At 36.0% G+C, this 15515-nt stretch overlaps 2 protein-coding genes across 8 annotated transcripts in view; one reads left to right on the forward strand and one right to left on the reverse strand.

Annotated features, from left to right (window-relative positions):
- The window catches only part of STRADA (STE20 related adaptor alpha), a 155582-nt gene extending 145619 nt beyond the window's left edge, over window positions 1–9963 (reverse strand). For 2 of the 7 annotated variants that reach the window (XM_053699621.1, XM_053699625.1), the window contains exons 1-3: window positions 9886–9963; window positions 7513–7574; window positions 432–489 (exon numbers count right to left, since the gene is read on the reverse strand). In XM_053699621.1, the coding sequence (XP_053555596.1) occupies window positions 432–489; window positions 7513–7524 (70 nt within the window). In that variant the 5' untranslated portion in view covers window positions 7525–7574; window positions 9886–9963. Of the gene's footprint in view, window positions 1–431; window positions 490–926; window positions 995–7512; window positions 7575–7763; window positions 7971–9885 lie in introns of those variants that run through there. The other 5 variants (XM_053699627.1, XM_053699626.1, XM_053699623.1 and 2 more) reach the window with 5 other exon arrangements.
- Window positions 9898–15515, forward strand: part of CCDC47 (coiled-coil domain containing 47) — a 40364-nt gene continuing 34746 nt past the window's right edge. Inside the window, exons 1-4 of the mRNA XM_053699620.1 lie at window positions 9898–10023; window positions 12478–12761; window positions 13969–14079; window positions 14184–14358. Of these exons, the coding sequence (XP_053555595.1) occupies window positions 12495–12761; window positions 13969–14079; window positions 14184–14358 (553 nt within the window). The 5' untranslated portion in view covers window positions 9898–10023; window positions 12478–12494. The remainder of the gene's footprint in view (window positions 10024–12477; window positions 12762–13968; window positions 14080–14183; window positions 14359–15515) is intronic.

Consider the following 15515-nt stretch of genomic DNA (forward strand, 5'->3'; position numbering starts at 1 on the left):
TGAAACCCAAAATATTTCTTTAATGGTTCAGATAGAGCATACAATTTTACACAACTTTCCAATTTGCTTCCATTATCTAATTTCATTTGTGTTTTTGGAATCCTTTGTTGAAAAGCATACCTAGGTAGGCTAAGGAGCTAGCTGCACACATATGCCTGTTGTCATTGGCTTACCGATTTGTTCCGCTAGCTCCAAGTAGTGCATTGCTACTACTTCAATAAAGGATACCAAGAGAATGAAGCAAAATTAATAAACTGAAGTAAGCTGGAAATTTGTTTAAAATTGTCTGCTCTGTCTGAATCGTGAAGGAAAAATATTGGGTTTCATTCTATGATCAAAACAAAAAATAAATGGACAACCAGTAGCTCACCTTTAGTTTAGTAAGCCAAACAGAAAGTGGAGTAAAAATGACCAGAAAAATAAACAAATACCTCCAAAAAACTCCAGCTCTCTCAAACCGTCAACCAAGATCCTGTCCGATACCCACCGCTGTAAAATAAAATTTTAAAAAATTAGTACAGTGAAAAAAGATTACATAACACTAAATGACAGCATTGCACAAAAAAACAAGGAATGTGACATGCGCTGCTGCAGAGGGAAAATAATATAGTATTAACACCCACAACTGCATAGTCATTGTAACCAAAAGCTTATCAGAACAGTAGCAATCATAGCCTGTGGGGGAAAAAACATAAAATAAGAAATAAGAGATAAATTAGGATAATTAAAGAGCAAAAGAGAGGAAAGGACGAGATGTTGACCTTATGTTGGACACCCATAACTGCAAATTAGAGACACAGTAAGACTGAGTGCTACAAAGAAAAGAAGTGGCACACATTTCTGGAAAGGTATTAGAATGTGAGTGTGGCTTTGCAAAAAAGAGAATGAGCGACATCCAGAGTGACACAAAAAGTAGATTCACTGACCGTAGCAATGCAGATGAAATGACAGTCTCTATTCCATAGCACTGAAAAAAAGAGTGATAGACTTTTTGCTGCAAAGGGGAAAAAATTTAATAGAATATATAAGATATATAATAGTAAAGGGCAACTATAAAGCTGAATAATAGGATCTTCAGTTAATAAAATGCTGTAAATGATATCCTCTTATAATACAGGATATCAGATTTTGGTATATCTTTTTAAGTATCTAAATATATTACCAAAGAAATATTGTATGTTTTATGCAATCTGACTGAAAAAGGAGATTCCATTTAATTAATACTGATTTTGGCTGTGTTCCTCAATGGGGCTGGATAAGTCACTAGGATAACAAGAATCTTACAGATGTGAGGGATCACAAAAGGGTTTTTAAATTATTATTATGATGCTATTTGCATATGAAGATTAGCTGCAATAGTCAGAGATGAAGGAAGAGGGTATTAGCTTTTTTTCATTTTATTTGATATACGGCTAAGGACTACACTGCAGTCATAATGCAACATTTCTGCAGGTAATCTTTACAATATATTTGTAGAGTGACCAAAAGTGCAAGGGAGCATTTGAAATATATTGGAACCTAAATTACGTTAAAAAACCATCTTGCCCATAGAGAGCTTTAAGGGTACATAAACCATACTGAGCCTCAAAAAATGGATAAGAATCGGTCAATAAAATCCAACTTATGTGAATGCATTATCCAGTTAAAGTGACCAAAATACCATAGCAAACACATTCCTTGTGAAGACCCAAGCTGTCTTAGCAAAACAAAGGAGTAATGTCATGAAACTGATAGTGGGATATAAAATGTGCATAAATAATAAAGCAATAATAAATAAATGTGTGCATATGTTGAGTTTTATTCAACGGCTAAGCGCCCTGTTGTGGCGCGAAATGCATCAGAATCTGTCACCTCCATGGGCTTGTTTTAAAACTTCCAATAAAGTCTTTGGTTTTACTTTTGCACACAGCTTTGTTGCAGCCTTTTTTTGTGTTTTGCAATAAATGAATAATAATCCAAAGGAAAAAAGGTTTCAAAACATAACCAAAAGTACAATAATTATTTGAAAGTGATGAAAAGATAAAAAAAAAAAAAATCTGGGAAAATGCAGCATAAAGTCCAAACTTATTCTGGAGCTTAAAAAAAATATAAAAGCAGATCATCCTAAAATAAGGCTGAAAATAGGAAGTAGAAAAATTATTAAAACATCAAAATACAAAATCATGTAGAGCTGGAACTGGTGTCTCTTACCTACTACTTACAAAACCTTTTGATACATTTTCTCTGCTCACTCAAAATGAGTGTTTTTCACACAAAAAAATTGCCAGCCTGGTATTTTTATGAAGTAGCCTTGTGGTGGCAGTGTAATACTTTTCCCTATTATAACGTTTTGTGTTATTTAAAAAGGTTAATTAAGATATCCAAAGCACTAATTGCATAACTCAACATAAATTGAAGTTCATGAAAAGCTGTGCAACAAATATATATATATGTCTAGAAACATACAGTAACAAAGTGGAAACAAAGTATACTTATTTCCATAAAACACAGGGACTTCAGCACTCTTTTTAGAGAATAGAATAAATAATCAGCTCAAAAATTTAAAGTAAACAAAGTAACACTTTATTGGCAAATGCAATCAAGTCTCATGACACTATGTAGCCCCCAAGTCTGGGGATAAATAAGTGTGATAACTCAGTATGTAGTATAGGCTAGATGTAGCCTACGGTTAGTGAAGGTTCTGTGTGCAGCTGGGTGTAGTTTATCGAAATACATTCAGTTGATCAGCTGTAATTTGATCTTAATGTATCTCTTGGCACTGGGGTACACTCTGACCGGTCAGGTTTAGTTTTATACTTTACTTTGATATTTGTAAAGGTTGATCAATAGGCTTTTTTCTCTACATCTAGCCTATACTACATACTGAGTTATCACACTTATTTATCCCCAGACTTGGGGGCTACATCGTGTCATGAGACTTGATTGCATTTGCCAATAAAGTGTTACTTTGTTTACTTTAAATTTTTGAGCTGATTATTCTATTCTCTAAAAAGAGTGCTGAAGTCCCTGTGTTTTATGGAAATAAGTATACTTTGTTTCCACTTTCTTACTGTATGTTTCTAGACATACATTTTTAAAGGGTCTGCACCATTAGTTGTATGCAACTTTAAAAAGGTATAAGCAATTGTTGCACTATACCACTTCAGCCCACAAAGCTAGCAATTGCTTCCCACTTTGATGTCCTGCTCGAATTACTATTAACATACCTTGTTTATTTAGGACTTATGCCCTATACCCAAGGTCTCCCTAGTGGTCTTTTGATTCTTGTGACACTTGTATACTACCCCGAGGATGGCTTTCACACTATCTGATGAGAACTGGGAAGCAGAATTAACTGCTACCCTGTCTATGTCCAATCTGGAAGAGAGTCAGGACAAAGATAATACTCCAATTAATATCTATGGAGCATTTAAAGAATATTAAAAAAAACTACTAGTTAAGCAAGTGAAACTTAGGGCTGAGACATCAAGCCTTCAGAATTATATTAAAAATAAAATAATCCCTAGGGGTCTAAGGTTGAGACTTGATCCGGGTACCAACCTTAGAGAAGATGAAGGAGGAGAAGAGTTTATGGAAGACTGGAATTCCAGTCTTTCTGACTGCTCTATAAACCTCATGGAAAAAATGGTCAAACATAATCAAGAAAGACTTGATAAAACTATTGTAAAGTTAGATGAGTCGTTGAAACGTGTGAATAACTTTGAAAGTAATCCCAATTTTGGGAAACTTAATGATGAAAGTTGCAACATTTTGTAAATTGCAACACTGAAGGGGTGGTCTACCTGTTGTCATGTTTATGTCCCATTTTCTATGTGGGCAAAACCAAACGAGCAATCAAAGACCGCATTACTGAACACAGATGATATAAAAAACTAAAATCAGAAAAGCAATGTTGCTTAACACTTTTAGAAATTTCATAACTGTAGTCCTGACTCTCTTAGGGTAATTGGCATAGATAGAGGTATAACAAATGGTAGGGGTGGGGACAGTGATAAAACACTCCTTAGAAAAGAATGCAGATGGATATTTACGTTGGATACACAGTTCCCTAATGGCCTTAATGACAAGCTTGATATGGCTTGTTTTCTTTAAAATAACGGTACTAGCCTAACTCTAATAGAAGAGTACTCTCTTTCCAGTTATTTCTAATCACTATTAGAATTTTGGGCATATCTAGATATTCTTTGGACTATGCCAGCTATTTACAGGCTTACAATATTTAAATGTCGTTAGAAAAGCCTCTTGAACAAAGAAGTTGTAGATATGTTATTGCATTTGTTACATTATATTTTTTGCACTGGTTTCCCATTGGCAATGTGTCTTTAAGATATGTATTGATCATGTTATACCTTGACGTATGTATAAACAAATAGACAACAGCTAGAAGGCAGATGCAGCATAATTCACCTGTCAGTAGGGGCATACTATTCAAAATGCTATAAAAGGCAAATTCTTTTAACCAACAATATCCGCCCTGATGAAGCCCGTCTCACTAATGACGAGGGGGTGAAACCGGCGTCGGCATCAGCTGACCTAACAGGTGTTCCGGAGTACCGACTTCAGCACTACTTGAATCTGCTGTGAAATCGCAGCGGAATTGGAGCAAGTCACTTCCCTAGTAGGAACTTGGAAAAGTTGTGGGTGTCCAAGCAGGATCTTATCGTCATAACAGCTACCGAAGAAGGTGTAGTATGTGGAAGTTACACATCACTTGACTTTTTTGTTTATGCCTGCACCAAGCATCAGCTTTTAACACACTGATTACCAGCTTTACAGCAGTCAATCCCTGGAGATGTCTTCTTAGACTGTACGTGAAACACTAAACCGCAATATTACTAAATGCCACAGAGGCTTATATGCTCCACATGGAATGATACTAATTTAAAGGGTCTGTGTTGCATGGACTTGAAATACTCATTGCATCCGTTGCTGGCTTTTGTACTAACACAATTCTACTATATGTGTATGTTGGGGCTCTCTGTTTACTGCCTCCCTGTCAGTTTTTGTTTGGTGTTGAATACTTGTTTGCACAACCTAGATCCCCTTTATGGACATCTGCCCAGGGTATACCTCTTGTACGTACTATTCAGGCGTTCTGGTAGCAGTTGGGTGTAGTTGTGCATCCTACTATTCGATCCTAATTTCTGTATAACAATTTTCTATGCTTGGCCTTATGCATGGTTTGTGATTAACCCACTCTCATGTGTTATTTTAATAAATTGTATATGCGTTGACTTGCTATATATTGTCGATAACCTAGATCCCTTTATTGCGAACTGCCCAGGATATACCTCCACAACGGTTAGTGAAGGTTCTGTGTGCAGCTGGGTGTGGTTTATCGAAATACATTCCATTGATCAGCTGTAATTTGATCTTAATGTATCTCTTGGCACTGGGGTATATACACTCTGACCGGTCAGGTTTAGTTTTATACTTTACTTTGATATTTGTAAAGATTGATCAAGAGGCTTTTTTCTCTACATCTAGCCTATACTACATACTGAGTTATCACACTTATTTATCCCCAGACTTGGGGGCTACATCGTGTCATGAGACTTGATTGCATTTGCCAATAAAGTGTTACTTTGTTTACTTTAAATTTTTGAGCTGATTATTCTATTCTCTAAAAAGAGTGCTGAAGTCCCTGTGTTTTATGGAAATAAGTATACTTTGTTTCCACTTTCTTACTGTATGTTTCTAGACATAAATTTTTAAAGGGTCTGCACCATTAGTTGTAATGAGTGTGTGCTAAAGGAGCGCCTAATGAATAATCAGGCAGGGGGATGTGAAAATAAAATAATAGGATTAATATATGTATAAAAATGTAATCAATATATAAAAAGTGTAGTCAGCATTTATTGTTTACCACATTAGCTTGATCTCAAGCTTAATAAAAACAGTGTGTTAAAGTTAATAATTTAACAATATGATGAAGCGATATAAAAAACAATTAATAACAATTCATAACAGTTAATAACAACAATAATAAAATTAGATGTATAATACAATACAGGATGTTATAAGGTTGATCAGACCTTATAATTAGTTGTATGCAACTTTAAAAAGGTATAAGCAATTGTTGCACTATACCACTTCAGCCCACAAAGCTAGCAATTGCTTCCCACTTTGATGTCTTGCTCGAATATATATATATATATATATATATATATATATATATATATATATATATATATATATATATATATATATATATATATATACACATACACTCATTTTAGCTTAATATAAGCTTAACATTTAGCCGGGTGGTCAGTAAAATCAGACGCTTGGTGTGTCCATTACATAGTTCCTGGAGAAAACACTGTATGCTAGTACAAAGGATTCATTTAATTATGCATTTTCCATGCCAGTCACATTAGGTAGGGCCCAATAACTCTTCTTTTTACCAACTAAAAAAAGAAAGTGAAGTAAAACTAAAATAATATACACACAGCACAAGGAGGTGTGGTGAAGTGAAGTCATAACAAGCCCAAATCGGGACTCATAGCAGTCTAGCAGGAGTGCTCTAGGGGGGTCTTGGAAGTGTTAATATTTTATCACTGTTTCCCTACTGTGTGACGTATTCCCTTCTTTTTATACATATTGTATAATAATGGTTTTTTAATAAATGTCATTTTGAAAAGAAACATGTTTGGAGCAACGTTCCTGAAGCCATCTGATACATCTGTAAAGCATGCTTTCAGTACTTAGAGCTGGGTTCACAGCTCAGAAGAATGTAATATTCCTTAAAAGTGAATTAAGAGAAATTGTGATAATATTGCACTGTTTCTTTATTTCTCTCTTGCATATGATGATCTACAGAGACCATAAAAACTATTGAAGTTAAAGTTAATGTAAAGTTTAATGAATAATTGCCCAGTATCTAAAAATACTCTTAAAAACAAGGACACTTTTATTTATTAATCTTTACAATGAAGCTGATTTTTAAAATACTTACCTTTGTTTTATGGAAAGCAGAACAGATCCTCCACCCACAGCTCCTGCTGTAGTAAGCAGATCGATGACGAATCTGGCTTCCTCCAATCTTTGCATGCCCCCTTTGGCGTCCAGCTCATGAGGCACGCAACGATTGGAGGAAGCCAGATTCATCATCGATCTGCTAACTACAGCAGGAACTGTGGGCGGAGGATCACTGGTCTGCTTTCCATAAAACAAAGGTAAGTAATTTTAAAAAGAAGCTTTATTGTTAAGTTTAATGAATGAAAGTGCCCCTGTTTTTAAGAGTATTTTTAGATACCAGGCACTTATTCATTAAACTTTACAATCACTTTAAAGGACCTATATATTTATATCCTTTGGCTTGTGCATGGTGTATATTTCCTTTTACCAACGTCAATGTGCTACAAGTGGTTCTATGAAGTCACTCTTCTCTACACAATGAAGAGAAGCCATTTAATACAATATGCATTAGGAGAATGCATGGGGCATCTAAACTGACTTTTATAAACATTCTGGAATTTTACTAGAACTTTCCAGGAATTGCTTACATACCAGAAAAGACATGAGTTCCTCTTGTAGTAGGGTGAAGGTTCAGATGCCATAAATTGAGGAATCTGTAGACAAAAAAATAAAATAAATTTAAAAAAAAAAGTCAAGCATATGCAATAATATTGGCTCCAGGTACATGTAGAAAAACAGTAACTTCAAAGTAAAATAATTATAAAAGTATTTTTTGTACAGTGCAAATAAACACAAATATGCTGTAATTGGTATGCTGGATTTTGGGAGGAAGGAGTTAATACCTTGGTATCCGACAGTGTAAACTGGTCCTATTGGCATCACAGACCACATTTAGAGATAAACAACAGCAGAAGCTAAACTTTACACATTTTTCATGCCACGCTTGTTAATTCACCACGTTTGTCCTCAAATATTATAAGTACTCTGTACCAGTTGGCACACTTTGTACTTCAGCTAGAGCACACACTGCAAATAATTAGAACCAATGGTAAAATATCATAACAACGATGAAGTCCCTCTAACCGTTTGTGATGCTGATATTCTGTAAATAATGTTAAAAAAAAAAAGAATTACATAGGTTTAAAAAACAAAGTCACAGGTTTGCTGTCTTATTACAGCGTGTCCTATTGCATTGTTTAACTAAATGTAGCACATAAAAGACCACTTTATAGTAAAAATAAACAAAGATATTAACACGGCGCATTTAGAAATACTGACATGTTTTAAACAATGTGAGGTAAGGTTGGAATGGTCTTTTATATGCTTTATTTTACTAGCATGAAAGATCCAAGTCACAACAGTACGGATGTAAAGGAATCCGGACACTGGGACATTCAAGGACTGCAGTCTTGATTTACCTTTGCACAGTCAGTGACTTTACTTTGAACTCTTACCTTACCTCATTTTTGATTGAGGTTCTGGAGAGTGAGTAGCCATTCAGGTTTTTTTTTTTTTTATCACATTGTATGCTATTTGTATTAAAACTTATTATGCTATGAGGAGGTTCTTTATGCACTTTTTCTAGATTGATTGAGAATATACTGTATATATATATATATATCTTGAACCATAAACAACATAATGGCTTTGTCTGAAATAAACAGAGTTAACGAAATATAAAAATCAACAGTGCAATAACATATTCTACAAACAAATAGATAAAATCAGCCCCAGAGCAGCAAGTCACTACTAGTACCTCACAGAGCACATCTAGTAAGCCAATAACAAAAAGGTAAATGTGTGTAGTCACCAATCACTAGCTAGATCCCAGTAGTGCACTGCGGCGCCTAATCCTACCTAGGTAAAAATTTTTAACTAAGGATACCAAAGGATATCTCTTAAAATTGATCTGTCTGAATCATTAAAAGTGTATTTTTTACTAAAAACAGTTCAGTTGTTGACTTTTGAAGCACATGCAATCATTTAGTGCAGAGCAATGTGTGCGTGTGTTAAAGGGACATAAAACTCAATATTTTTCTTTCACGATTCAGATAGAGAATATAATTTAAAAAAAAGTTTCCAATTTACTTCTACTATTAAATTTGCACCGTTCTCATGTTATTCTTTGTTGAAGAGATATCTAGATACGTAGCGTGCACGTCTGGAGCACTTACATGACAGGAAAATGTGTTGTCATCTAGTGCTCTTACCAATGTATAACATTGTTACCATATAGTGCTGCAGACACGCCTGAAAAATACATTCCTGCTTTTTCAACAAAAGATAACAAGAAAACAAAGAACATTTGATAATAGGAGTAAATTGGAAAGTTGTTTAAAATGATGTGTTCTATCTGAATCGTGAAAGAAAAATATTGAGTTTTATGTCCCTTTAACACACACACACTGCTCAGCACTAAATGATTGCACATGCTTCAAAAGTCTTCAACTGAACTGTTTTTAGTCAAAAATACACTTTTAATGATTCAGACAGATCAATTTTAAGAGGCTTTGGTATCCTTTGTTAAAAAGCATACCTAGGTAGGATTAGGCGCAGCAGCGCACTACTGGGATCTAGCTAGCGATTGGTGACGACACACATTTACCTTTTTGTTATTGGCTTACTAGATGTGCTCTGCCAGGTACTAGAATAATAGTACTCAAGAGGTAGGCAGCACCACAATACACGAACACCGCACATATACACCATGCAATGCAGATATGCCCTACGGCAAGCAGAATAATACCATTGAAGAACCAGAAACGCAGACATTCAGACGAAAAATAGACACTAGGGGAAATAAACAAGCGTCACACATACAATTATATCTCTAACACACATCATGTCTGATCTCTAAATATTATCTATTTGTATATTCTCCTTGTCCCTGACACTCAATTCCACATCAAAATTATTTTTCTTGTTGCTAGAAGAATATCATTTATATTATATAATCCTACACACCCCTCTGTGTCCCTTGGAAGTGACGCGAACCTGCAATCAAGTTTTCAACATCGACGTCATTTCCTTTATGCTGAAGTTCAAGCAGGGAATCATTTCCGGTGGGGCCTAGTAAGAAGTGAGACATACGGACTGAGAGGGGTGAGATACTTAAAAATATTATACAGAGACTGGTTAAAGTATAGGGATGAGACAGTGAAAATATAAATAATCTACAGTGCAAGAGGGAATGGGTAGCCATGAGATAAATACCGAACGGGAATCAAAGTATGAGGAGAGAGAAAATGTGACGTTTTGAAACTAAAGTATAGAGAGAGCGCAACACCCAGTAGGACGAGTGTACGATTCTTACAACACCGAGGAGTGAGTGCTACTTGCAGTACCCGACCTGGTGTTTGAGTAAAAAACGAGCCATGTTTTGTTTTTTTCGGTTGACCTATAGATTGCATTGTAGAGAGTAGCCGTGTTTTGGCCTATGTGTGTGGGTTGGAAGTGTAATTATTGCTATTTCTGCTAGTGTTCTGTCAGATTGTGCTCCCTTGTCAGAAATTGCTACTTCTCAGTGCGCATGCTCTGTATAGAACACCTGTTGTGTCTGTCAGGGAGAACACAATTGGGACATTTAGACCAGTGGCAGACAACTATTTAAGGGACAGTAAAGTTAAAATTCAAGATTCAGATAGGGCATACAATTTTAATCAACTTAACAATTTACTTTTATCATCAAATTTACGTTATCTTTGTATTCTTTTTTGAAAGATAAACCTAGGTAGGCAGGCTCATATACTAATTTCTAAACTATTGAAGGCTGCCTCTTATCTCAGGGCATTTTAACAGTTTTTCACAGTTAAACAGTACTAGTTCATGTGTGTTGTGGAGTTATTTATGAGTCAGCACTGATTGGCTAAATTGCAAGTCTGTCAAAAGAACTGAAATGAGGGGGCAATTTACAGAGGTTTAGATACAAAGTAATCACAGAAGTAAAAGTTGTATGAATATAACAGTGTTGGTTATGCAAAAAAGGGATTATCTTTTTAAACAATAAACATTTTCAAGTAGACTGTCCCTTTTAATGCTTATAAGACTCCTGAATGTTCAGAAGGGTTACAACATTCTTTTAGCCTTTAAATTGGAATCACAACAAAAGTGTTTCTGGTGAAGCGTATGTGTGCATGCGCGAAACACGTCAGATAGCAAGAGTTCTACCTTACCCATCTGTTGGATGTCTCCTTGCTGAATAAAATGTTCGACTGCACTGTCTATTTGGCTCCAGTATTCCTTTCTTCTTTTGCTTGTCTGTTTGAATCCAGTGTGTTAGTGGAACAGAATTGAGATGTAGTACAAGCCTCTTGTGATGTAGACTCAGGATACATGTTTTCTGGGGATAAAAAGGCTAATTCTTTCCATTTTCTGGGCTCGAGGACAAGTATCCTCTTTTTTTCCTATATACATTCTTGCAGCACATAACTTAAACCTTGGATAGCTCCTGCTCTCTGCAAGCCTAACTTCCCCTGCTTCCTTGGTTTTTGGTCCTGCTTGGCTGATTAAGTGAAATGTAGGTTCAGTACTAATTAACTGAGGATTGCTAAAAAAATAATATACTTTATTCTACTATGTTACAGACCTTGTTTGGGGGGATACGGTTATTAAAACATATTTAATATTTTCATTAAATCCCTTTAGTTTCATTAGTAGGTATAATGTGCAAAAAGAACATGGAGTAAATATATATAATCCTTTGTTTCCATTTGTAAGTCCCACTTGAGGATATTTTTGGCAGTATTCTAAAAGTAAAACTACATACCTACTTTAACCTGACAGTAAACCAATGCATGGGCATCATCAGTGCATTGTGTCTAGTTCTCAAATTGTTGGATGTCAGTTTAGGCTTTGTCTGTCTTGGTTCGTTTGTAAAAAGTGAGTATTGAAGACATTTGTTTCCTTGCTTTTGCCACAATTCACAGAGATGTGACAAGTCTGTTGCCTTGCATGGCTGAACACATAGGGAGAATGAGAACTTTTGTTTTTTCTTACAACTGTGTGCTTGCATGTTAAAAAGCTTTTAACCTTTTCCTGCCTGATTTATAAACCTGTTTTAAGTGCTATGACAGCTGCTCTATTTTATAAGGGAATCCAATGTCTCATCTTTCACTGTGTACAGTCTATTAAGATGCCATAGGTGGTGGGGAATATGTGGTATCACTGTGCAACATAATTTTTCTGATTTAAGCATTCATTGATGTTTGCAATTCTCCCTTTCACTTTAAAGTGATATTGTAAATGATTATTTATTATAATGTATAAACTATAACTATCCCTAACTCCCCATTTTTTTTTAAATGAGAAATCATGAGTGGCTGAGAAGCTTGGTTTAGTAATCAGCAAACTATTTCTCCACAACAAATTAAATGTATTATTACAGCAGAACAATGAGAATTCTCAGTTGTGTTTCTGGCTTTTTATACTACGTGTGAGATATGATTGGTGGTATTCACATCTTAGGTCAAATTGTATAGAATATAATTTTGCTGTCTCTCCTGTTTCCCTTCAAATAATTTGTCCCTTGCTTGCTCTTTTTTTTTGTTCCCCATGTAGTTTATTTTCTGATCACAATGCCCTCCCCACGTCTCCTGGTGGCCCTCCTCCTGCTGTTGGTATCAGCCTCCGTTGCCAAGTTCCAGGAGTTTGATGATGGCGATGATGGTACTGAGTATGATGACAATGACTTTGCAGAGTTTGAGGATGCACCAGAAGACACTGCCACCCAGCGTCCTCCCCTTCAGCACCCAACAGAGGAGGAGGAGCTTGAGGAAGACGAAGATGAGGCCACAGTGGAACTAGAAGGACAAGAGGAATTTGAGGAAGATACAGAAGGACAGGTGACAGAGCAGATGTCTGTGGGTCATGGTAGCTGTGTGTAACTGAAGGCAGATAAAAGCAGTTATAGTGCTTCTTAAAGGGACATAAACACCTATTGCTTATGTGTAAAAATCATGTTTTGTTGCACGCTCCCTGGACAGACCAAAAGCAAAATCTGTCATTTGTGTTTTAAAAATTCTTCAAATTGCCTACTCCAGCTGTTTGATTTGCATGTTACTTATTTTCCTTTTTGGCCTAGTTAGGGAGCATGCAGCAAAGCACTATTTGTAATTGCGTAATCTTTTATTTTGTGTCTGATTTACTTTGTCTGTGTCTAGAGTTTTACCCTCACCCATATTTACTTTCCATTTGTTTCTCTACCACTCCAGTCCAAATTAGATGCTTTTATTTTTCTCACACTGCATTTTCTTGTCCTTTTCCCGTAGTCTCTTGTGAGTAATCATTCCCTGTTTCCTAACTCTGTACTCCTCTTGCTACTGAGTTTTTTTGTTTAGCTTATTTAGTTTTCAGTTTGGAACTTTTCCCACTTTCTAAATGTAGATTTCTTTTTCTTTTCTTTTTTTTTGTTAATTAGGGAGTACCTTTCTTTTTGGCTCTCTTCTATCTCCTCCCCTAATTTTTTTCTTTTCTTAACCCCTAGTCCTTAAAGGTATAGAAAGGTCAAAATTGAAATGTGCTTGTGTGCATTTTAATTTTAAATTGAAGCATGTTTGCATTATACTCCATTAGCAAAAATGCTTCTGGTAAAAACTCTGTTTTTCAGCATCCTGTGGGGGCCGTGCACGAGTATTCAAACACTACACCTTCTCAGTGTGTCAGCAGTGGCATATGACATAAATACAGACACACTACACGCCACTGAAAAATAGTAATAACAATTGAACACCAGTTAAAGGCATAGTAAAGTACAAAAAAACTTAAACCCAGTAGTGCACTGCTTTTCTGGAGCTGACTTTTTAACTGTGAGTTGAATCACTTTGCAGGGGTTAAACATATTGCTATATGCAGTCAATAGTGCATTCATAAAATTCCCCTACACATTATTATATTTTCTATTTGCTCTTTGTCCCTTTTAAGCAGTGCAAATATGTATTTAAAAAATCCCTTTAATTATACTTTTGAATTGAGAGACACACTCTCCTGTCACTCTGTGTGTGACTCACTATTGGGTCATAGGTATAGCTAATCACACCTCTCTGCCAACAGGAAGGGGACACTGATAATGAACCATATGATGATGAAGAATTTGAAGGCTATGAGGACAGACTGGATACTGGAAGTCCCAACAAGAACAAAGAACCCATCACCATTGTAGACGTATGTATTCTCCATGATACCCGGTCACACAGTGTGCCACTCGCTCTCGTCATGAAGTCATTGTAACATGCAAACACAGTGATTTCTGTTCTAACGTCCCACAGGTACCTGCTCACTTGCAGAACAGCTGGGAGAGCTATTATATGGAGATCCTGATGGTAACTGGCCTGCTGGCTTACATAATGAACTATATAATTGGAAAGAACAAAAACAGCCGTCTTGCGCATGCTTGGTTCAACTCTCACCGGGAGCTTTTGGAGAGTAACTTCTCCCTTGTAGGTGAGTTATTACTATCTCTAAGGGATTCATATATTATACAGCTGATTAATTTTTGATCTTTGTTTGGCGCTAGGCCATAAAAACCCCGAAAGGTAAATAATTTAAAGTTTGTAACTTCATCTCTTCCAGTCTCCCAAAATATGTAGTTTTAAAAGTTAGATGCAGTTTTCAGGGCCGGTAGAGGTCAAATATCTTGCAAAGCATGACTCAAGGGTACTGGTTTTCAAACCTGCCCTCAGGTCTCCCTAACAGGCCATATTTGCAGAATTACCTTGGGTGAGAGCAGGTTAGTTATCGTTAGTAACCATGTTTTCTAATCGGCTGATTATTTCACCTGTGCTCTAGTTCAGATATCCTCTAAATCTGGTCTGTTAGGGAGGCTTGGGGACAGATTTGAAAACCAGTGCTCAAGGGCTATATTCCAGGCTGTGTTCACTTTTGGCTGAACACAGTCATATTCAGTCTGCTGCTGTATGTAACATGGTTGTAGCTTCCATTATGGATCTACTTGTCTACAAATCAGCTTTATTTCAGTAAAAATCAGTGTACAAGGAGTGGAGACACAGCTCCTTTTGAGTATACAGAGGCTGATTTTTTTTCTCCAAACAAGGAACTCTTACTCACATCGCATATCAAATATGAATGTCCGCCATATGTGATTGTGAGTTATCCTATGTATATGAAGATTAAACAATCTATAAAATTAATAACAACCTTAAAGGGCCATAATACCCAAATGTTTAAACACTTGAAAGTGATGCAGCATAGCTGTAAAAAGCTGACTAGAAAATACCTCCTGAACATCTCTATGTAAAAAAGAAAGATATTTTACCTCAAAAGTTCCTCAGTAGCCACCTCCCATTGTAAAGGATTTCTAAGCAGCATTTTAGTGTGTCTGTCCTGGGACATCTGAAGGGATGAGCATCGTGCACTCTCATATTATTTCACCAATCAGGTAAAGGAAGTTTACAATGAAATCTCATGAGAGTCAAGTCAAATCTCATGAGATCACAGTAAAAGTTCATGACCTCAGCACTGCTGATGCTGATTGGCTGCTGTTCATTTCTTAATTTTTTTAAATTTTTTTACCTGCAGCTGGGAGCAGTTGAGTATAACTTTTTACACAGAACTTACTCTGCTGAGCTGAGGAGATTGTG

Source organism: Bombina bombina, chromosome 1 (genome assembly GCF_027579735.1).
Source record: "Bombina bombina isolate aBomBom1 chromosome 1, aBomBom1.pri, whole genome shotgun sequence".
In the NCBI taxonomy this organism is placed as follows: Eukaryota; Metazoa; Chordata; class Amphibia; order Anura; family Bombinatoridae; genus Bombina; species Bombina bombina.